We start from the raw sequence: 24,761 nt of genomic DNA on the forward strand, positions 1-24,761 counted from the left end.
ATTGGTACACTTTGAAAACATAAATATTGATATTATTATTAAAACATTGGAAATAAGAACTATTAATGAATTCGTGATGTGACATCACAATATCTTGTTGTCATGGAAATGAAAAACACAAACATTAATTTGCAATCTGTCACATAAGATTAATAGTTGGATTTATAGTTAAACTTGACAGACTTCACATTTTGTTGATTTGTTGATGTTGCCATGGTAACTTTAAAAAACGCGCGTTCCATAAAGTGCGATTTAAACACGCTAGAGCGTACTTTAAATGATTAAAAAAGGGCACCAATAAAAAAAAATACATTTTTTTTACTAACCACTTTTCCCCGGGAAGATTTTTCAAATTTTACATTTCACTAAATTATTATCGTTTATAGTTGGCTAAAATAATAAGGAAATGTTAGTGTATACTCCGCTCAATTTAAAGTCAAATTGACAGGAAGAAAACGAGTCAAATGCTTCGTGTTATAGATTGAGTCGACAAGATTCGGCCCTAAAAATATTCATCTCTCTTATGAAAAGGGCTAAATATTTTGTTTAGATTTAACAGCCCTCTTCGCCAGAAATTCTTTTTAAAGTGTGTGAATTAATCGAAAATGTAAACTTTGCCCCCTTACCATAAATAAACATTTCCATCGTTTTCGACGAGTTCCAATGTAGCCTGAATATATTGAATAAAGTAGAAATTATAACATGAAAATAAAAGATGTATTTTCATTATTGCAGCAGTACCTACTGCATTAAATATTTGTTTATTATATATTTAGCTAAACTAGCATACACCTCAATTGAATCATAGATTTAGGCAAACTTGCTTACATCTCAATTGAATCATGGATTTAGCTAAACTTTTACAATATTTTGATTGCAAATGGGACTATAAAGATACACCTTTATTTATAAAAGGTTTTGTTCAAATATTCCAAAATTTTTACAAAAAAAAATTACGGTAGATATTATCATCTCAGTAATAAAGCAAAACAATTTGTTTAGATAATGCATCTACAAATTGACAAATCGAAAAAATCTAATAGTATTTTATCCGAATGATCTTTTGATATCACGCTGTTTACAGTACATGATTACATGTATGACGATTTTAAAGATATATAAACAATAAATAATTTGCGCTAATGTGTTGTAATAAAAATCAATCGATTTTTGTAGGTATTATTACATGCATTAAAAATATTACCTCAGATATGCACATACAACATCTTTTTTTAATTAACCCGACACAAGAGGACCCGAGGAAAATAATTTCCCTCAGGGTCTATGTCATCTCTGAGGATGCTCTGTAGAGGGTATTTTTAAGGAGATAAAGGAGAGGAAGTTCCGGGAAAGAAAAAGCGATGAGGGGAGAGTAGGAATCTAGGGATCAGTGTATCCAGGAGTGACGGACGAATGAATATATCACTCCCACAGTGGCGCAAGGCGATGGGTAGAGACGAGTTGGAGAGGTCAAAGGGTCTCTCCAAACCACGGTTATAAATGGACTACTGATGAAATCCATGGTACCTCCTTGTCGACAACATAACTTCACCAAAAATTATCCAATCTGCAAAAAAAAAAGAATCTTGTAAAATCATGCAGTTGTAATAGTCATGGAATCTTTCTGACAATATATAATGTAGTAGTAATAGTCAGGTAATCTTTCTGATAATACATAATGTAGTAGTGATAGTCAGGTAATCTTTCTAATAATACAAAATGTAGTAGTAATAGTCAGGGAATTTTCTGATAATACATAATGTAGTAGTAATAGTCAGAGAATCTTTCTGATAATACATAATGTAGTAGTAATAGTCAGGGAATCTTTCTGATAAAACATAATGTAGTAGTAATAGTCAGGAAATCTTTCTGCTAATAAATAATGTAGTTGTAATAGCCAGGGAATCTTTCTGATAATACATAATGTAGTAGTAATAGTCAGGAAATCTTTCTTTAATTATGGCTGAGTGGTTAGTGGCGTTGTCCCGGTAAGATAGAGATTCCGGGTTCAATTCCCAGGTGAGACCGTTGCCCTTTTATACCTTAAAAAAATACTAAAAAGAGTTAGTCAGGTAAAATTTAATTTCACTGTACTTAAATTTTTTGTAAGCTCTAACCTAATAGCCTTATTAAAATTTACATTCACTTGATAAACGACCGTGTGTATAAAAACTTTAGTAATTGAAATTTGCCATCGAATTCGGTAATATTTAGATGTTATTTTAAATGTGCTATATACTTCTTCTATTTGAAGATATCATAAAAACAAATACTTTTAAAATCTAGAGAAAATTGCCTATTAGAATTTCGTTTATAAAATATACGATTGAAAATTGGAATATTTTAATGCGAAAAAAATGAAAAAAACACATATTCTTACTCCAAGCGTCAAAAATTGTAGAGAATGCGAAATTATGAAAACGCATACCTTTTATTTAAGGAATCTGTAAGAAAACTGTCACATCTCGTTGAATCTCGTTTACATAATAAAAAAATAGATTCTTAATTAATTGTAAGCGTAGTAAAATCGACGATTTTTATGATATATATTTACCTACACATACATAAAACATTTTTGTTATTAAAAAAACTCACCACTTTCTCAGTAGATTAAAAAATAATATGTCGGAAATAACCTCACTTTTTCAAGGCTACAATTCCACGTGTCAGTTTGCTGAAATGCGACGTTGTCAATTCTATCGGAGCCCAGTTAAAGATATTTTTTATTAGTACCAACTTGAATCTAAACTTTTACAGCCTTTAAACAATGTGTAACAAAACACCGTTTAACGGCTGTGTTGCGTTTAATTATAAAACCATTTTAGGAACATTATTATCTACTAATGAAATAAATTACGTTTATTTTCAGAATGCGCCGTTGAACCGAAAAAATAAACGCATTGCAAAAGTGTAGTGACCAAAAAACTAAATTTTTTTTAAAATTTCTTCTACCTTTTTCCAAAATATATTTTTTTTTTAATATATTCAAAAATGTCTGAGTCAATAATGGGAGTGGAATACACTGTGTTCGTATTGTTTATAATCGGGAGTGCTCTTTGGCCATTGTGGAGTAAAAATAAAGAGAAGCAGACAAAAGCCAACTACGTATTTGCCACTGGAGGAGGAATATCTATGGCTGCTATGATGCTGTCTATTGCAAGAGGAACTTTAGGAGTCAGATCTTTTCTGGGTGAGTAAAAAAAAACACATATATTATGGTGTTGTCGATCAAAATTTTATGTAAAAAAATTCCCTGCAGTCATTCACTCAATTGTGATTAATATTTTTTTACCAATAACGGAAAATTTAAAAAATCAATAACCTATAATAACTAATCATTTTGAAATAACAAGTAGCTAATTGGCCCAGCACCTTGAATGCCATTTTATCAGTAATGCTTGCCTCGTTTTTTGGATATTCCAGAGTCAAAAAACATGTCGATATCTGGATTATATGTAAATAATTTTACCTACATTACGCGGAATAAATTTATCGTGGTTTAATTCTGCACTAACGCTAATCAATCAACATACATTCGATAAATAATTTTCCAATAAAAGTATAAATTATTTCAGTCTAAATATTCCTTCACACATTATTTATTTTAGTATATTGGGGAAACAGATAAACTTACGTTATTATTTTTTTTGCATGTTAAATGGTTGCATGAATCTGTAAAGTTACTGCTTAAGATTCATATTATATACAGAAACACAAATGGTTAAAAAAACACAAAGTGGAATTGATGGAAAAAATCTAAAAAATATGCAGAAAATATATAGATAGATAGTGTAAAAGAAAACGATATTAAATTAAACTATGTAAAAATAATGTTAAAAAAATGATCAAAGATAGTGAAAATAAAGAAAAAAAAAAACACAACGAAAATGAGAAATATGTATATGTATACTAGTGGATCCACCGCAATGCTATGCTATTGCTATTTCTCGGGCGCCTCCGACTTCTTCCACTATTCACTACTGTATACCACAATGTTACTGTTAAAAGAACTACATTAAATCGTCTTTAATTCGACTCAGTATCTCAATCCGGTGCTAAGATATTGCGTTAAGGCGATGCACTACGTCGTGTAATATTTTAAATTGAGCCGCTATCAATAACAATCCTTACGTAGATGGCGATAAGGTTTAAATTCCCGCTTAACACCATCCGCCTGTTTTGATTTATGCACGAAAAAACATGGTCAAAAAGTGCCATTTATTTTATTTTGTGGATGTTCAGGCATAAATATTTAATTTTTTTCGATCATTTTATAAATAACTTAATTTTCCACATTATAAAATAAAATTATAACCGAAAATGGGTTCGTAAGTAAGAGATTTTGAGCTTTAAAGCAGTTTTCATAGGCCTTATACATTATTTTTTTTTGGGCTTATAAAAAGACTTATATAAAAAATACTAGATTATTTTAAAGGGAAAGATATAGTCTAGTGGCAGTATTTAATTAAAGCATCTTAAACATTTCTAGGCGACCAAATTTTCAAACCAAAAACACATGATTTATGTATGGCATCGCCTTAAGTATTCCTCGGGTGTCTTTGACCTCTTTTACCATTTAAACATTTCTAAACACTTCTGGCACTAATAAAAAAAAACTTGACCCTGTGTAATCACTGTAAACAGCGTTGTAGATAATTTTCAATAAAAAGTTTTGGCGAATATATTTCTTCCATCTTCTAGTGTTGATAATTTATGGAATGCGAATAAGTCTTTGAGTTGTTCATTTAAATGCTTAAAAAAATACGTGTAAGGTTTCTATGGGTATCAATTTGATTTATGCGGCTATTGAAGGTGAATTTGTATCAAAACAAGATTAGAATATATAATATGACTAAACAAAATTCACACCTTTCATAAATTTGATAGCTAAAATAGGTTTGTTTCCATACAAAGGCATTTCAACAAAAAAACTTTTTTTATAGCTAAATCAGCAAAAAAGGTAAAATAATTAAGTAAAATACATCATTGTTAAACGAAAAATATCAATAAGTTGAGGTCGATCAATCTTAGTCGGAAAACACATAAGATTACATCTAACTAAACTCAATAGAGGCGCTGGCTTATATCTGTCTAATGGAAGTCAGATCCTTGTCTGGTAATAGCACCACAGTTTATCTTATGACTCATTATCATAAAGAAGATGATTGTGTGATTTGACATTAATTTCTGTGTCATATTAAATCTTAGCGTCAAACTGACAACTTCAATCAATTCGTTGTTTCAAACATCGCGTGTTCATTATTTGGAATGTAAACACGGTCTGTTATTATCTGAAGTTATTACTATAAATAATATTAAGACGTACGTAAACGTAAAACCATCCACACATACGAATTTTTTCGCATGCGAGATTATATTCGTAATGCGAGATCCGTTAGCCCTCGTTCGCAGTATCCTGGAAGATACCTCCATTATTTGGGCCCCCCTGAACAAACCATATCCTAGAAATAGAAAAAGTACAAAAGAGTCTTATGCGTTACCTATATGTGAGAGAATATACGTGCTGTCTGTTTCTGTATATATCATCGTTCTTAACCGGAATGCTCGATTTCAACAACTTTCAATATAAGTGGATTAAGTATAGTTCCAGAGATTAGAGAGTGACTTAATCCACTTAAGTATAGTTCCAAAGATTAACATTCTGGAGGAGGCCCACCACTTCCCCGCCCTGTTTTAGGTACTGATGGTACCCCTTCAGAGCTTTCGCAAGGACGCTAATTTTTTTGAAAAAACGAGTCTACATTTAAAATTTCAAAACAAGACCTCCAAAATGTCCATGCATACGATGTTATTCGCAGTATGCAAGTGCTGTGTATTAATAATTTTAGTAAGTTCTATTCTACTTGGTTAATATAATAAAAACACATTTACAAAATGTCAACAATAGGTAGAGAAGAATTAAAATAATACACAGCCACCTGCAAAAAGAAGAAAAAAGAAAAATGGTAAAGTATGCGCCTCTTTCTGTGGTGAAGGGGGTGTCGATACCCACTAACAGGCAGACCTAGGGAGAGAAAGCTGGGCGTTGGATTGGCTTCACGAGAATCAGGTTCCGCGCCCCTAAGCCAGGAAACCGGTTGTGCCTCGACGAGAAGTGTGAGTTGGGGTTGGGAATATCCCGAAGACCATGAGGAGAAAGCGTCGGAATACCTGGAGGCAGGGCGGAAGGTCGCCAATCCACGTTCGGCCCATTCTCAGTCCAGTTCCTGACCTCAGGGGAGGCGCTGCGAGCAGACGATGACACAGATCCCTCATCGTGATTTGATCTTGAAGTTTGGTATGCACGGACGAGGTCTTCCAAAGATTAACAGTTAACATACACGTCCCTAAGACGTATACTTGTGGCAGATCCCATGCACTCTTTTGTACTCCGAAAAAGAGGAATTCAGAACTCGCCAATCATCAGAGATATCATACATACAATCAGATATCATACAATCATCATAGATTGCTCAAAGATTCTGCATTGACCATCGACATTTTTAACGTCATTATTTTTTTAATGATAAACTAATGTTTATAAGACAAGGTTTTTTATGCATAGCACAAAGGATAACAAATTATTATAACCAATAATTAGTCGCCTGAAATATCAATACAAATTGAAAATATCTCCCGAGTAAAAAAAAAATGCCACTGACGGAAATTGAACCCGCACCTTCTGATGTCCGGTCGGATGTTTACAGGTGGATAATAAATTAAGCTGTAATTGTTGATTGAAGTACTAGTACATATCGAATTATTTGGCGTGTTGGAAATAAGCCGACGTAGCTCAGTGGTTCAGAGCAACTGACCGGACATCAGAAGGTGCGGGTTCAATTCCCGTCGGCAGCATTTATAACTCGGGAGATATTTTCAATTTGTATGGATATTTTAGGCGACTAATTATTGTTTATAATAATTTTTTATTTTTAACGTCACTTACAGACAGTTTAGCAACTATTTTTGGACGCATGTAACAAAATAATCAGTTATTAATAATTATTTCAGAGAATAACAAATAAGTTGATATAAATCGGAATGAAGAGATTTTTGCTTGTGTGGTGGTGTACTTAAATGATAAAAAATAATTTATTATTATATTTTATTACTATACTAACTGTAACTGGTTGCGCCGGTTTGGCACCTACGTCTGTATTAATTGGTTTGAAAAAACATTCGTTCCTATTTTATAATCTAATTCCCGAAACCCCTATCAAACACAAACATACATCAGTGTGGGTTCTCAAATGTGTACCTACTTGTTGGTGAACGCAAACGCAAAAATCCGAATACTGGTCAAATACACGAATCACTCACGCCCAGCCAGTGAACGCACCTCTATGAAAAACACAACGTCTATGAAAAACCCACAAAACCATCGTATCGTGAATCCGCTGCATTCAATCTGTAATATTATGGCTTATGTGTTTAAAATTCATGTTGTGACCACCAGAACAGGTATTGAGAAGCAAGCAACGGGTCAAGCGGCATTTCTCACCCCTTTACTTTCTGATCTCTGCATTATTTTGATCATAATTTAAGATCTACAAAGCATATTTTTGAGATAAACGCAAATAAAGATTGGAATGCTCATATTGAATACCGGAAACTTAAAAGGCTATAAGTGCCAAAAACACCTATAGCGATTTTATTTAAGAAATGGATAGCATGTGCCAAGGCCAATGTCCTACAGAAGGGTACAAGTGCAACAGATAACGTAAATAATTCTAAAAAAAATTGGAAGATGGCGTTGGTTGTAAGTACCGAACGTCATTTCCCCTTTAAAAGGGTCCAAGTGCCATCGCCAGTCAGACGCGTTAGTATCAAAATGGGTGACAACGAGCCGGTTTCTGCGCAAGGCGGTGGCATAAAAAGGCGTAAAAATGGTGAAAAAAGTGTTCAAGTGGCCAGAAAGAATTTGAAGGATTCTGGACAAGAATATACTTCATCAAGTAGAAAGTTGATTCCTGCAAAACGACCGCCAAATCAAGAGGTTAGTACGTTGTTTTAATCTCCAACGGTTTTCTATGCTAGGTGACCAATCACTCTATAAGCGCTAGTGATGTGCTGACCTGTAATTTTTTGTCAATACCTATAAATTTACATAGAATATTAAAAAAATGTGTTATTAACTCATTATTTATAATAATACTATCCAAATTATGGATAGCACTGGCGTAAGATTTTGTTAAAGGGAATGCTTTGGTATTTTATCTGTTTTGCTTTCATTTACGTAATTTTTTTTTTTCAAGTGTATCTGCAAATGCCGCTACAAATGCAAAGAAATAGCTGCCGACCAAAAGCTGTCATTGTTCACGGATTTTTATGGCTTGTCGAATAATGAAAAGCAATCTTCTTTTCTCATGGGGCTTATTCAACTGACGGAAATTAAAAGGAGAAGGCACGGAACCTATGAATCTCCTGCATTAAGTAAGCGACAGTGCACGGCATATTACATGCTTCCAGATGGCAAGGGAAATGTTGTCAGCCTGTGCAAAGCAACATTCATGAATATTTTTTCCCTTTCTCCGAAAAAGATTCAGGTTCTCATTAATAAAAAAAAACAAGGCCACACAACATTTACGGAATCAAGGGGAAATATTAGTAAAAAAAAACGAATATATACCAATGAAGATGAGGATGACATTAAAAAACATGTAAATATGTTTCCCAGACTTGTAAGCCATTACGGTCGTGCAAGATCAGAGAAATAGTATCTAAGTCCTGATCTTAATAAACATCGGCTGTTCAAATCATTTCAAGCATCATTCCCGCAGTCAAAAGTTGCCTATAAATTCTATTCAAAAATTTTTGAGAAGGAATTTCCAAGCTTAAAATTTGGCCAGAAACGAACTGATACGTGTGCAACTTGTGACCTCTATGTTGCTAAAATAAATGCTGATCCTTCAAATAAAGCAACATTTAAAAACCAACTGGAGCTTCACCATCGAAAAGCCGAAAAAGCTACAAAACAGATGTCACTTGACATTAAAAAATCTCAAATTCCGAGTAGCAATACATGCACTGCCGCCATGGACTTGCAACAGGTTTTATTGACGCCATCTTTAACGCATGGGCCCATGTATTACTCTCGACAATTGTCAAATTTTAACTTGGGTGTGCACATTGAAAATACTGGTGATGGGTATATGCACATGTGGCATGAAGCCATAACAGGAAGAGGGGGAAATAAGATAGCATCATGCATTTATAAAAAAATTTCCAATAACTTCTTACGAAAGGAGAATCTAATCATGTGGAGTGATAATTGCAGTGGGCAAAATAAAAATAAAATGATGATATTCTTATGGGCCTATCTTGTATATAAAGGAGTTTTTAATACGATAGAACATAAATTTTTAATGAGCGGGCACTCATTCCTCAGCTGCGACAGAGACTTTGCTCTAATTGAAAAAAGGAAACGAGTGATAAATTCCATGGTTCCTGCAGATCTTATAGATATGGTGCAAAGTACTCGTCACAAGCAGCCTTTCCACGTCATTTCAATGAAAACAGATGATTTCTTGGATTTCAAATTGGCCGCCGAAACATTTTTAAACACCACCACCATGCAGCTAACGAAGGCTCATCGCTTGAAATTTGTAAGCGACAACCCTTTTGTTGTCAACATAAAGGAGACGCACAACACTTTGGAGCCCTGGAAAATCGTAAAATTATTGAAAAAAAACAAAAAATTATCCGATTTAAATAACTATTCCATACCAGTGCTGAATTGCAGAAGCAGAATAACGGAAGAAAAGAAAAAAGACCTAACCAATTTAATTCCTTACTTACGCGCGCAGGAACACAAAAATTTTTACAACAACATTTTATAATTTTTATGTCTTATAAATTGATTTTCATACCTTGCTTGTATGCGCAGGAACACAAAAATGTGTACAACATTTTATTATTTTTATGTCTATTGAAATTATATCTTACTTGCAAGCGCAGGAGCACAAAAAAATTCACAACATTCTATATTTTTTATGTCTTTTATATCTAATTTAATGCTTAACAAGAGCATACATACAATTTTTTTTTAACATTTCGTAATATTTATTTTTTTATTCATGTTAAACATCATCCCATTGGGATGATCCCATCCCTATTGGAGATGGATAAAGCAGTTGGTATATTGTTTTATTGTCACTGTGGCACTAAAGCCCTTTATTGCTTCAGAGAGTATGGCACTTGGGCCCTATTAAAGGAAACTACGCACGGCACATGAGACTTTCTCTAAAATGATTATTTTATTTGATTTTTTACTTACTTTAATATGTCTTTTCATAATATTTTTTATCAACTGCATTAAGATTTGTTCATTTGTTGATTTCACACAAAAATAAAATAATGTTTTCTTTGAATTTTTGAGTGTATTTTTAAATTCCCGTCTACCTCCTTTTCTTGTCAATGGTACTTATACCCCTTTAAGTTTCCGGTATTCAATTATGTCCATCTGTGTTCCCAGCTCATATGCCCAACTGTAGGTATCACTTAGGCGGCTACAAGATAGAGCTTCGTGTCACTAATAAATATGATTATGGCATTATCGAAAACAAGCAATCAAAACACCAGTTTATGTAGTTAGGCCCCTGTTATCGTAAGTCCCCGTGTTTTCATCGCACCTGCAAAATTAACGTGAAGTATTGAACCAGCGCAACTAGTAACTATAACTAACTAACAATAGTGTTTTTATGTTATGATTTATATATTAATAATAAAATAATAATAATTAAAATAAAATACGAACAGAGGATTAACATAAAAACCAAAAACCAAACCAAGAGATGTGTAAACAAGAGATACGACAAATTTAGTAAAATTCTCGAGGCTATAGCTAAATATTTTAAGATTTTAAAATTTCACACTCAGCTGGACTTTTACATTTTTATTATTTTTTAACAGAAAGAAGATTTAAATGAGCATAACTTCACAAAAACAATATACTCCAACATCTTATTTCAAAAATAGTATATTGGGAATACACAGTACAGTTAATAAATTCAATATTAGATTGGGAATACACAGTAGATTTAATAAATTAAATAATACATTGGAATACAGAGTAGGTACAGTTTATAAATTAAATAGTAAATTGGGAATACACTTTACAATAAATAAATAAAATAGTATTAGGAGAATACACTAAACAGTAAATAAATTAAATAAAAGATTGGGAATACACAGAACAATTAATATATTAAAAAGTAGATTGGCAATACGCAGTAAAATTAATAAATTAAATAAATTTATGCAGAGCTAGGCTGTTTATTTAGTTTATTTTTGTGTCATCCAGTAAATACGGTGAATATTATTATCAAATTAATTTTATTACGAACTTATGTGGAACACATCAATAATGTGGAATATCTTTAAATCCTATTCACTCATAAAACAGTTGGGTTAAAGTAGTAATATTTATACAGCTTGTTGTTTTATTTGGGACATAACGTTATTCAAATTTACTTTTTACGCTGTATAATTTGATTCTTCTGTGAATTTAATGATGATAAAAGTATGTATTTAATCAATCCTTACCAGAACGAGTTTCAATCCCAGTATTATATGAAAACCACCTAAAACACGTGGTTTTAATTAAACGTACCTACCTAAATAATCAAGTTTATTATGCAAGCTCTTGCAGACGTGCAGAATCAAAATTGTAGTTGTTAGATAGGTTCAGCCAAATAGTAAAAATATTATAAATGAATGATATTACGCAGTTTTCAAATTAATTACTCGGATATTTTCATACTATCTTTCTTACCGTTTGTTTCCTAAAATCTAGTTCAAAAATCTTAAACGATTAAAAAATATAGATCAAACAATACGGTGAAGCTTTTGACAATTAAATTAATAGTGTTAGAGCACGTGGCATAAATTAAAAATTGTGGAATTAACATTGCGTGCTGAAAATACTTGCGTTGAATTAATTTAAGGGTAGAAAAAATTGTCCAAATTTCGTGACGCCAATAGCTAACTGTTAGAAGGCTTTTAATGAGAAATTCAAAAAAATTTAACGCTTTAAGACAAGGCTGCCCAACCTTTTTAGAAGTTGGGCGAAATTGACGATTTTGAATCACTGGCGGGCCACTGAATACCTGACGGTTCCTATTTCCATGGGGTGGGGGGGTTGTTAGAGAATTTCTATAAAACATTGTGGCCCGCGGGCCTGGGGTTGGGCAGCCTTGCTTTAAGATATAGATGCAAATCTCGTCACAAAAAAAGTGCAAATATTAACTTACAATAATCATTTGGTACATAACAAAGCGAAAACAAAAAATACACAGAAAAACGAAATGCGCATAATTAATATTATAATAATATGTATGTACTTGTAGAATTTTTGTTGGACGTCCAACATGCTTAATGATTTTTGTTGGACGCCCAACACTTTTAATGATTTTTTTCGGACATCCAACATTTTCAGTGATTTTTAATGGGATGTCCAACATACTTAATTATTTTTGTTGGACGTCCAACATGCTTAATGATTTTTGATACACGCCCAACATTTTTTATGATTTTTGACGGACATCCAGCATGCTTAATGATTTTTGTTGGACGCCCAACACACTTAATGATTTTTGTCCACAACTAAAGAATTTCTGTATTTCTTAGTCGAATCGTAATATAATCATATTTTTTAGACCTGATCAGACTTTAATACGAGAAATGGCGTAATATACTGGAACATTAATAATCTTTAAATTTAATATTTTTTTAAATATTGTAAATATCTTTAATATTGTATACAATCAATAAACAATTTATAAATGCATTACATTTTTTTATTGTAACATTAAAAGTGTATTTTTATAAAATAACTGAAGCCCGTATTTTACAATTTTATGTGACAAATCATGCATGTAAATAAAATGGACTGTGTTGAAATTATTTTAAATTAAACGATTTTAAATGAAATATTAAGAATTAAAATAATATAAATAAAATTAAGTCAAAAATATTTAAGGCATTTATGAAAATAAGTAATATGTAACCATTGATATTAACAAAATAATGAAAATTATGCAAAACCTTTACGGAGCAAATTTACCGATACAAAATATTGTTAATTTATGGAAAAAAAACTGGTCAAATTATTAGTTTTCTAGTTAAAAACAGGACTTTAAACGAATGAATTGACACTTTTCATAAAAAAATATCAGTACAAAACGATTGTGTTTTGGGAAAGTCGGAACACGTGTTCATAAAAAAAAAATTCGGACAAGGCCAACTCCATTGAACACGTGTTTAGATATATTCGGAATGACTCATATTTTTTCAGGAAATGATCACGGGTCACATTTTTATCAGCATAGTGATTAAAAAGGTGTAAAAAATTTCTCCGTGTTGTAAATAAATTTTTCAGAACCCACTCATGAAAACAAGTCACTATGTAATCGTTTAAATTGATTCTGATAGGCACTTAATCAGCTGTAAAGATAATAATCTTGACATCTTTGAGAGGTTTCGATCGATTTTTTTATGAATGATTCATCTATTACTTGAACTGATTATACACCTTATTATATGACATATATTTCAACTGTAACTTGAAATTCAACTGTAACTTGAAATTCAACTGTAACTTGAAATTCAAATGTAGCTTAAAATTCAACTGTACCTTAAAATTCAACAATACCTTAAAATTGAACTGTAACTTGAAATTCAACAGAATCTTAACATTTAACTGTAACTTGAAATTCAAATGTAGGTACCTTAAAATTCAACTGTAATTTGAAATTAAACTGAGACTTGAAATTCAACTGTAACCTAAAATTCAACTGTACTTTGAAATTCAACTGTAACTTGAAATTCAATTGCAACTTGAAATTCAACTGTAACTTGAAATTCAACTGTAACTTGAAATTTAACTGCAACTTGTAATTCAACTGTAACTTGAAATGCAACTGTAACTTGAAATTCAACTGTAGCTTGGAATCCAACTGTAACTTGAAATTCAACTGTAACCTGAAATCATTTAAAACGCAGCTCACTAAAATGATAACTAAAAATACTTTTTTGATGAAAATTATACAATGATCATCTGTAGTTTTTTTTTTGTTTTGACAGTATAATCATGCGAAAACTGTATTTATTTACTTGTTTATAATATTACGTACATCTTTTACTCTTTTTTTTTACATTTTAAACATATTGTGGAGGTACAAATAATAAATCAATAAAGGATAAAATATTATTTTTAAGCAATAATTATCAGCCTGAAACACCTACATAAATTGAAAAAATCTTCCGAGAAAAAAATACATGCCACGGACGAGAATTGAACCCACAACCTTCTGTTTGCCGGTCAGGTGCTCTACCAACTGAGCTAGGTCGGCTCAATTAAAACCCGCCAAATTATTCAATATGTACTGGAATTTTTTAACTCAACAATTATTTCTCATTAGAGTTTAGGTATTTTTTTTCGGATTTTTTTTTTCAAAATAACGTGTTATTTACTTACAAATTCCGAGCTTACTGTTCCTAACTCGAACCTATGATTACTATATAAATAAATTCGTGGTTTTCACCATCCTCTTGATAGCTTATCTATAGAAAGAAACAAATAAATACTCGTAATAGGTAGAGAACTCGGCTAACTTATCCGATAAGTAGCCACTATTCATAGGTTCGAGTACCGCATAGTAATAAATCCAAACGAGACACAAAATTTAAAAAAAATAATATTCTCAACTGGGAATCGAGCCCAGTCTTACCGGGACAACGTCTTTATCTACTCGACCAATTAGGATTCCTAGTTCAGATAGTTATCTTATATTTCTGTTTCATGTTTCGTTTGGATTTGTTAGTATCATCTTCTTCTTCAATGATACATGAAAGTTGAAGAAAAGTGTTTACAATAAAAATCGATTATTTTACTTAATATATAAAAATTGATTGCATTACTTATTTTAAAAATTGATTGTTTTACTTACTATAACAATTGATTGTTTTACTTATTATAAATATTAATTGTTTTACTGATTATAAAAATTGATTGTTTTACTTATTATTAACATTTATTGTTTTACTTATTATAGTTATTGAGAGGATGGTGAAATAACCCGTTGATCTGATACTTATGAGTTCACTGATCGATATATTTTTGTAAGCAATCCGATTTTATGCATTAGAGTAACGATACTCACAAGTAAAATAAAGAAAAACCCATTAAATGGAAAATCGTCGAAAAATTTCGAAGAATTATTTTTGAAACGATCAATACAACTCGGTTAATAATGTATCATTATGTTCCCTTCACCGGAAAATGATTTTCATTCAAATGCTAAATTATTGTTCTCTTTCCGTCTCATTACTTTATCGTTTAAATCGATTGTGTTTCTAAATGACACATTGCTTATTTATGATAATTTTGGGTTTTCGAGTGCGACTACCTGCAAACTGTGAATATGAATGGACTTCTAGAAACCACGTTTTTCCACAATAAATTAGCGTAATACTGTATTATTTAACAATAGAGTAATACGTAGAATTTTAGAGCGTTAAAGTACCGTAATATAATTCTTACATTTATTATTTATTCATCTTTATTTAACTCCTCAGACCTGAGCCATATTTTGTCGAGTATTTCCGCTTTGACATAAAATCAAAATAAATGGCATGTTTAACTATCTAACTAACTAACTAGCAGTTTTTTTGAAAGTTGAATATGTACGCTCTCATATTTTATTAATTTAAATAAACATATATTTTTTGAAATATTAAAATATTTAATGCAAGTTTTAAAAAAAGCTGACTTTAAGTTTTTTGTAACTAAAATTGCCGATAGCGAAAAATATATAAAAAACACGCATAATTTATTCGAACACACATAATTTTATTAATTTATTTGTTGTTTCGTATAAAAATATTTAATTAATTTTTTTTTCAAAGAAGTACAAATTTCAATTTGTTTGTAGTAAACGTGTTAATTTAAATATAAAGCGTAGTGTTTTTTTCTTCCTTTTGACACCGCTTAGATCATATTTCTCACCACAAAAGTAAAGAAGTGAAAACGATTTCTGTGAAACTATAAGACATGGAACTAATTCTCTTTGCCGTAAGAGTTGTTCCCAAATGCGAACAAATTAGCTTGAAGGGTTAAATATTACTAACTACATGGGTGAGTGTGTTAAGAGAGGGCGCAGTTTACAACACAATATAACGATAAAAACACGATCAACGTCGTACCATTGGTTGATAAGGAGGTTTGAAAAATCGTTGATGTTTGATCTGTCTTGGCAAGCGATTTATATTTTATATTCAGCGTAATTTGTGTTCTGTCTAATGGCCAGTGGATATTAAATGGAAGTGCATTGATTTTAAAAAAATATTTTTATTTTATGTGAATACCGCACGAGAGTCCCAAGTTGGGAGCAGTTTGGACTCCCAGATCTGGTCACCAAATACAGCTTAAGTCATTTCAATCAACGTTTCTATTCTGAATGGCGGTCTTACACCAGGGGCTCTATTCCCGAATCGAGGGCGCTCGTAATCGCCGTCGAAAGTACGTACGTTGGTCGTCGTTGCTATTCCCGAAATTGGTCGAAGGTACATACTTCGACGCCAAACGTCAAAAGTCATTCCACACAAGAACTACTGGGTATAACCAGTAGAAACAGGGCAGCGAGTGGTAGGTTGTTGGCGTTTCTATGGAATTGGCTGTCAAAATCTAGTCTAGCTGTCAATTTTTGTTTTACCGCGCGGATTCCGTAAATGTAAAAGTGGGTGAAAATTTCCCACTTACTAAGTCTTTATCGGAGCTTACAAGCTCAATTAAGAGTTGCTTTTGGCAATTTGTAATATGTCCCGCAGCCATTTCTGTTTTGAATAACGAATAACTGTTGTCTGTTTGACAGTCACACCATAGAAATCCCAAAAACATCAGGAACATAGACAATATTCACAGGGGTGCCAATATAATCATCTCTTCTACCAACTTCGACCGTTCGACGCTCAAGAATATGTAAAATTGAAACATTCGAAAAAGTTAGTCGCGTCGACTAGTAGTTTTTCTTCGAAGACGGCGCATACGAAAACGATTGATCGTTTAACTCCAGAATCGCAGGCCAGGGTGATACTAAAAGTATCTTCCACACTGGAACGTGCCGAAAATATATTATTTAAATGATTAAATTGTGAAATAACACAAATCAATCAATGAACGTGGGCCCGCCGGATTTGAACTCGGTACTTTCAACTTGCTAGCCTTACCCCTCGACCACGGAAGCCCGTTTAACTTTGTTGCAAAGTATCGAAATTTTTTTTTTATAGAAGTGGTTTTGATCTGGTATTACGAGAAGTTTGAAATTTGTCAAATAGAGTTGTGTTTGAAAAGCTGTATGATTTTGGCGTAAAGTTACATAATAATTATAACACCAATTCTCATAAATATTTTCATGTTGGAATTCGTTCAAAAAGGGAATCTATTTGAAATTGTATGTCATGCTTGAATATTTGATAATATGTTATTTTTTATCTAGCTCAGGGGTTAACACAGTTTTAATTTAACATTTTCTGTATTTAAATCATATTTGTTTTTCTTTTGTTTAAAACATTGTTTGTTGTTTAAAACTTTGTTTGCCCACCTTTAATGAATATAGAAATCGGAACGAAAAAAGTTTTAACGAAAATACTTAAAAAAATGGAATAACAGAAACAGACCAAATATTCAACATGTTTGTGTACTAGATATAAACCAACTATACATAAAAACATTTGACTAAAAAAACGAATTTCTACAAATACAAACTAATATAAATAGAGCTGTTAGACAAGCGCACCCATAAAACATAAAAATTCCGTTGACAGTCAATAGCTTTGGACAAATAAACCATAAATACCTGATAAAATTTTTTTACAATATCACCCTGAATACAAAACAAATACATAATACACAAGATACACAACCTTTCAAATAAAATACTGCATAGTTTTCATTACAACCTATATTATTTTGTTGATTGTTTAGTGAGACAATGTGAGGTGATGCGCGTGGTTTTAGTGATCTAGGTCCAGTGGACACACTTTAGCGGCCCTTTCACATACTTACATATTCTTTGAATGGCTGAACTTCAATAAGCGGTGAAAATTTATTTGTTCGATTAGTTGAAATATAACGTGTCTTGTGTTGTTATAATGTCATTGGATATATGATGTAATGTTCCGAGTTAATTAACATTCGAAAAGTAAATTTCTTATTTTGAAAGGCAAATATTTTTTTTTTTAATGCTTTCAGCTTCACATATCCTACAATCATTTTAATAATTTAATGATTCCGTCACTAATGTAACACAATTTTTGTTTCAGGTTTCCCATCTGAACTAGTATACCGCGGAAGTGCAATGTGGGAAACAGTATATGGCATGGTGTGCGCATACCCTCTGGTATCTATCATTTTCGTCCCTGTCTACTTCTCTCTTGGCATCACGTCAGTCTATCAGTACCTGGACCTCCGCTTCAAGTCTCACACAGTCAGGTGCTTGGCATCAGCCACCTACATCTGGCGGCAGATCCTCATCTTGGGAGTGACTATTTTCACACCCTGTGTTGCCCTCAAGTCTGTGATTGGTGCACCCTACTGGGCCAGTATTTTGGGGATCACTGTCATCAGTATACTCTTCACATTGTTTGTAAGTCTTTTTTAATTTTTAATGTGAAACATCTTTTTGAGCGTCTAGGGGCTAAAACTGACTATTGCTTAGACGGGACGACGTTCTTGCACGGAAAAGGGACAACGCTCTTGCACGGAACAACGCTTGATTCAGCCAGCCTCGTTACTCGTTGGCTCCTTTTGCCCGGCCGCCAAAACTCTGTGCGGTTTATCTGTTTCCATTCTCATTAAAATCGGCAATGGATCTACTTACTCCAAACGATGAGGGCTATTATTTCTTTAAAACGAAAGACATTCCCAGGTTACAAACAACCATAACAATAATTTAATTCCTATTTATTATTTTTATATTATTTAATTCTTGGAATTTTTTTTTAATTCCCAGCAAAATAAATTTGATAGTCTTGATATCAGGTAAGTATGGTATTGTATAGTATCTCTATATATAGTTAGTAATAACATAGATCATTGTAGAAATGTACTAAATATTTGTACAGCGACTTTGAGGTGATTTTACTCAATAACGGCGTTATAAAAATCATCCAAATATTATTATCATTATTGTCAGGATCTGTTAGCATTTTAGTTTTTATTAATGTAACAGCTGTTCTGGCGTTAATAAAAATCAATTATAGAAATATGGTATTAATTAATATGGTATTATTTTGGCTATATAATACTTATGTACAGACTGAAATAAATGTAAACTGTCGATTTCCCGAAAAATAATAAATAATAAAAAAAGTTAATATTTATATAATATTTTTCCGTACCCTATTTTATTTGTACATTTTTGGTTTTACAGGGTGGTTTGAAAGCTGTTATCAAGGCTGACGTGATTCAAGGCGTAACAACTATCCTTCTCACAGTTGCTGTCATTGTACAGGCTTGCATCAACGTTGGGGGAGTTGCTCCATTATTCACGGTGCCTGCAGAGAGAGGACGTTTCAACTTTTTCAAGTAAGATTTATAAAGTAGCGAATGTAACGAAACGAAACCGCGAGAGCCCGAACACGATCTCGCTCACATTTAAATACGGCATACTTATCTACAAACGAAGATTTGGTCGAATTGGACGCACAGCTTAAAGTTTACCAACCAGTGGCTCACCCTCCTGCGCACAACCGATGGATTTACCGCTAGCGGCCTATAAAAGCGAGTGCACGGCCTTGAATCAAGCAGAGATCACGAGCCGGTTGCAGGCCCAAGTCCTGGTACTGGTAGTGAGATGTGTCGTTCCTTCCAGTGAAGTCTTAAATAAGTCCTAGGCTCGATACCTGATACTGAAAGCGGGATATATCGTCCTTTTCAGTGAGGTTGAAGAATGCTTAGGGGAATTAAACAAATTCGCCCAACATAGATTGTCGCCAATTTTATGATAGACATAATGAGTGTTGTGTTTAAAACATTATTCTTTCTCATAATAATGCTTAATGCAAACATGTATTTTGTTTGCCCAACCCTGATTCAATACTACTTTATCGATTTTTATGCCAGATTTTCGATGCATATTTCAGTTTCACGTGGGATCTTAACGTCAGGGTTGACACAATGTCCGCGTGGATCGGCCAGCTGTTCATGTCCCTGTCGCTATACGGCTGCCAGCAGAACTTCGTGCAAAGATATTGCAGCATGAAGTCTGAGAAGGAAGTGAAAAAGTAAGTTGAAAAAACTCTCAATTAAAAAATACCTAAATAAAAAACAAAATATCCAAAACAAGTACTTTTGATGAAAGACGTTGAAAACGTCACAAATGTTATCTCTAAAATAATAAATTTTGTGTATTTATTTATTAATAAATTAATAGAGAAAATATTATGTAAATCACCATACTAGACAGCTGCCTGTTTCATGGTGGCCATTTGAATATAGATAAAATAGTAATAATAATATTTTTTTTGATATTTATATATGCCCGCATTTATATACATACACACATATATAACACGCAAAAACGAGATTCGTGACCTTGGGGTGATCTTCGAAGCAAATCTCTCTTTCAAATCCCACATATCTGACATTGTCTCCCGCGCCAACAAAATGCTTGGATTTGTTCTTCGTAATGCGAGATCATTTACTAATGGAATTGCAATACGGAGAACATATGAAGCACTTGTCCGCAGCATCCTGGAATATAGCTCCATTATTTAGGCCCCTTCTGAACAAAACCATATCCTAGAAATAGAAAAAGTACAAAAAAGATTTATGCGTTACCTATATATGAGGAAATATACCTATATACTATCCAATCCAGTATCCATCCTTGTTCTTAACAGGAATGCTCGATTTCAATACATTAGAAGCCCGCAGAAAAATATTTTTTTAAGTTAATCTCTGGTACAATACACAATCCGCCTATGTTGAAAGAGGTTAACTTTTATGTCCCTAACAATTACACTCGAGGGAGATCCCATGCACTCTTATATGCTCCGAAAGCGAGGACTTCTGCCTATCAGAACGCGCCAATACAGAGCGACTCAACTGCTTAACAATTCTGCATTAGCCATCGACATTTTCAATGTCACCTACAGACAATTCAGTAACTATCTTTTAACACATGCCACAAAATAGTAAAACTGCCTCTGTAAACTTTTTAATTTGTAATCTTCTCCATGATATATTGGTGTATAACCGTTTTATGGAGAACATGAAAAAATAAATAAATAAATACATATTACATACATGTATGTAAAATATAAATACCACAGACTCAAAAAGCACTCGAAAACCCCTCAATAAATGAGAAAGACAATGTCAACAACCCATCTCTCCCACTCAAACAGCGCACACTCATACGTATGCAGGGCAAGGTGTTGCTGGCAATATTGTCGCATCTCGTCAAGATTGTCGTATCCCTTCAAGACTGCCGTACTGCACTAGCCAAATTCACAATACTAAAATCTCGTGTAATACTCCACCAAACTCAATGATTTCACGATCGTATTGGAAGCGGGTAGGTAATGAACAGAGACCCTCATGACCCATATATGTAACTGAGTGAGAAGGAAATTGATTTTTCCCGGCAGTAATGTCATAGTGTCGGTAACTGAGAGAACTCACCGTGTACCAAAACAGGGTAACACGTCGACAAGAATAAGCAATACACGACAATCTTGCTCAATCTTGGCCGACAATACGAAAATCTTGACGGACATACCTTGCCTGCAAGAAATTGTTGTAAAAAGTTGCTGGTTCACCACAAATTTTACACCAGGTTGACACTATGAATCCTGCACTCTGGATTGAGATCCATACGAAATAATACGTGAATTATAACTACTAGATCGAGACGCAACGACCTCACTAATCTGCTATGTTGTCGTGTGTTTTATTTGAAAATAATATTTTACCCAAAAGTGGTAAATACGATGCGATGGTTATTAGGTTAATGATGGTTCCATGCTAACACAGTGACTATTCAACACACTTTTAAAAAGTGATATAAAGTCATTAAAAAACAATAATTTTTTTAACGTAACCTAACCTACTCAACCCAGTTAATAAAGTTTTTGTTTCATCACTTTCCATGACTTTATATAACTTTTGAAAGATGTGATGAATTATCATTTTGATTATTTATCCGGTCACCGTTAATGAAACCTTTTTGTTCGTAAACCAGTTAAAATGATGTGATTTGAAATTTTCACGACCAAAAATATTGTTGTGATAGATTTTTGGGATATTATAACATGATATAAATCAATAATAACAATAACTAGTAATATTTAATCAATAAAAAGATAGGAAGACAGGAATTGTGAATTTTTCAATCAATTTTTCTTATGGTTCTTTCAGGACCCTGTTTGTCATAATGCCCGTGATCCTCGTTCTCTTCAGCCTGTCCTGGGTCTGTGGGATGGGTATCTTCGCCTACTATGCTGACTGCGACCCTCTGGAAGCTGGATACATCAAGCGAATGGACGAGATCCTTCCTTATTTCATCCAGAATGAGTTTGCCTACCTGCCGGGAGTGTTGGGACTGTTCTTGGGCAGTCTCTTTAATGGAGCTTTGAGGTGAGTTATTTATTCGAGAAAGAAAGGAGAATAAAGACGAAAATCGCTATATTATACTTATTAAGAACTACTTGGAATGTAACCTTCTAAAGAGACATCTCTTTATTGTGCCTGAAGGACGATTTGAGAGCCCTTTGCTAATAATGAAGGATCAGCAGTTGTAAACTTTGCATCCTTAAGTATTAGAAGTCAAAGGACAGCAGAAGACTAAAAGTAAGCAATATGCGCGAATAATGGACCAATCGCCCAAATGCTTATTGACAGTAAAATAATGTAGTGTTAACCAATTAACTAACCGCCAAAATCTGGGTCTTGACAAGCACTCCTTCTTCATTCACATTCATACATGGTCTAATAAATACATACCCTTCGGTTAATCTGACCCTTGACATGACCCGACTCTAGTATTTGGTTCAGTTCCTCGAGCATCCCCGACCTCGTTTACAATTCAAATTTTCTTTTTTATTTATTCGTTTATTTATTTATACATTTCTTTATTCGTTTAATTGTTCTACATGCCCAAATCGTCTAAGCCTACCATTCTGCATCTTACTCATTACGCTGACTAAGGGATTTAATTTTTACAGCATTCAGTTTACTGAATTCCTTGCCTAACTGCCATACATCAGGAAACGTTTCTTCATCAAATGCAGAGTTCTTCATCAAATTTCAAATAGAACAAAACTAATCATTTTATTTAAAAAAAGTAAAATCCTTTATCTCGGTCATTGTTAAGGAGCAATACACAAAAGAGCAACCAACTGATAATCCTGGGGAAGATTGATGGGAAGAAGTAGAGAAAGACAAAAAAGGTACAAGGGCACTTCCACTGAGCTGATACTAGCCATTTTATGATAAAAATGGGCACCGTAAGGATGATTCAGGAGCTATGTAGACAGTAGTCGAGTCAGCTATAGTAATATTACTTATCTTCCTGAATTTTATCAAGGTTTCATAAATATTATCTCATCGGCTTTAGTCTCAAATTCTAAATGCATCCAATTTGATACCACTTCAATGAAGTAAATACGTTTTTTCTTTTCTTTCAGCCTACAGGTCTCAAACCTCAACTCTCTCGCCACAGTAACATTTGAAGACTTCCTATCCAAGATCAAGTATTTCAGTAAGTTCACCGACAAGCAAGAACTGTGGACTATTAAGATCATCGGCGCTATCTACGGGCTGTTGATCATGGTGGTTAGCTATGGCATGGGCTTCCTGTCAGGAGTCATTGAGAGCGGCCTGATGATGACCTCAGCCACATCGGGACCTTTGCTTGGCGTGTTTTTGCTGGCGATGGTGGTGCCATGTGCAACTAAAAAGGTGAGAGCAGATTTAATAACCGTTTTTAAAATAAATGGCTGAATCTATATTAATAATATTGAAACTAAAATACAGATTCATAGTCTGTTTTTAACACTAATCGGTATTTTTAAATCTCCTGCGATTAAAACACTGATAAATATTGTTTTGCAGGGTGCCATTGTTGGTATAATTATATCACACGTCATCACTACTTGGGTAACGATTGGACACATCATTTACGATGACAAAAATGTTGAAACGCTGCCACTGTCAATTGAGGTAAGCACTAAAAAATATCGAAAATATTTATATTTAAATTTTTTTATTTAATACTGTTTATAACTGAACCTTATCCTTAAACATTCCATCTTAGTCCTTCTCTAAAAGAGTCTAGAATTGAAATGTGTTTGGAGACCATTGTAGCATCTGTTGGTTAGGATAATTATTCTTACAATCTACCAGTTTAAATGTCATTTTGTTACATGGTGAGAGTTCAGATGTAAAGAGATTCAATCATTGCTTCAAATTCACAGTCATACATTTATTGTGAGCGTCTTTTTAAGTTGCCTCCATAGATATTTCTGCATGATCCAGTAAATACAAAAAAATATGTTCTATCACGACAACATTAACCTACAATAGTTATTGATTTTGTTCTAGGGTTGCCCAAATAATGAAACAGTTCACACAATTCACCCTGCATCATTTTTCGATGGTTATGGACAGGAATCTAATTACACTCCAGCGATAATTCAGAAAGTTGAATTACTTTATTCAGACACGTAAGTTTTGGTTTTCTCTTTTCTATTGAATGCTT

General features: G+C 33.0%; 1 protein-coding gene across 1 annotated transcript in view; it reads left to right on the forward strand.

Moving 5' to 3' along the window:
* The first annotated feature begins 2,991 nt into the window (after positions 1 to 2,991).
* The window catches only part of LOC149411572 (sodium-coupled monocarboxylate transporter 1-like), a 36,075-nt gene continuing 14,305 nt past the window's right edge, over positions 2,992 to 24,761 (forward strand). Inside the window, exons 1-8 of the mRNA XM_089646682.1 lie at positions 2,992 to 3,190; positions 18,322 to 18,644; positions 19,431 to 19,585; positions 20,143 to 20,283; positions 22,421 to 22,639; positions 23,689 to 23,962; positions 24,116 to 24,223; positions 24,605 to 24,726. Of these exons, the coding sequence (XP_089502808.1) occupies positions 2,992 to 3,190; positions 18,322 to 18,644; positions 19,431 to 19,585; positions 20,143 to 20,283; positions 22,421 to 22,639; positions 23,689 to 23,962; positions 24,116 to 24,223; positions 24,605 to 24,726 (1,541 nt within the window). The remainder of the gene's footprint in view (positions 3,191 to 18,321; positions 18,645 to 19,430; positions 19,586 to 20,142; positions 20,284 to 22,420; positions 22,640 to 23,688; positions 23,963 to 24,115; positions 24,224 to 24,604; positions 24,727 to 24,761) is intronic.

Source organism: Hesperophylax consimilis, chromosome 25, assembly GCF_061612785.1.
Source record: "Hesperophylax consimilis isolate HC1 chromosome 25, BYU_Hcon_1.0, whole genome shotgun sequence".
Lineage (NCBI taxonomy): Eukaryota > Metazoa > Arthropoda > Insecta > Trichoptera > Limnephilidae > Hesperophylax > Hesperophylax consimilis.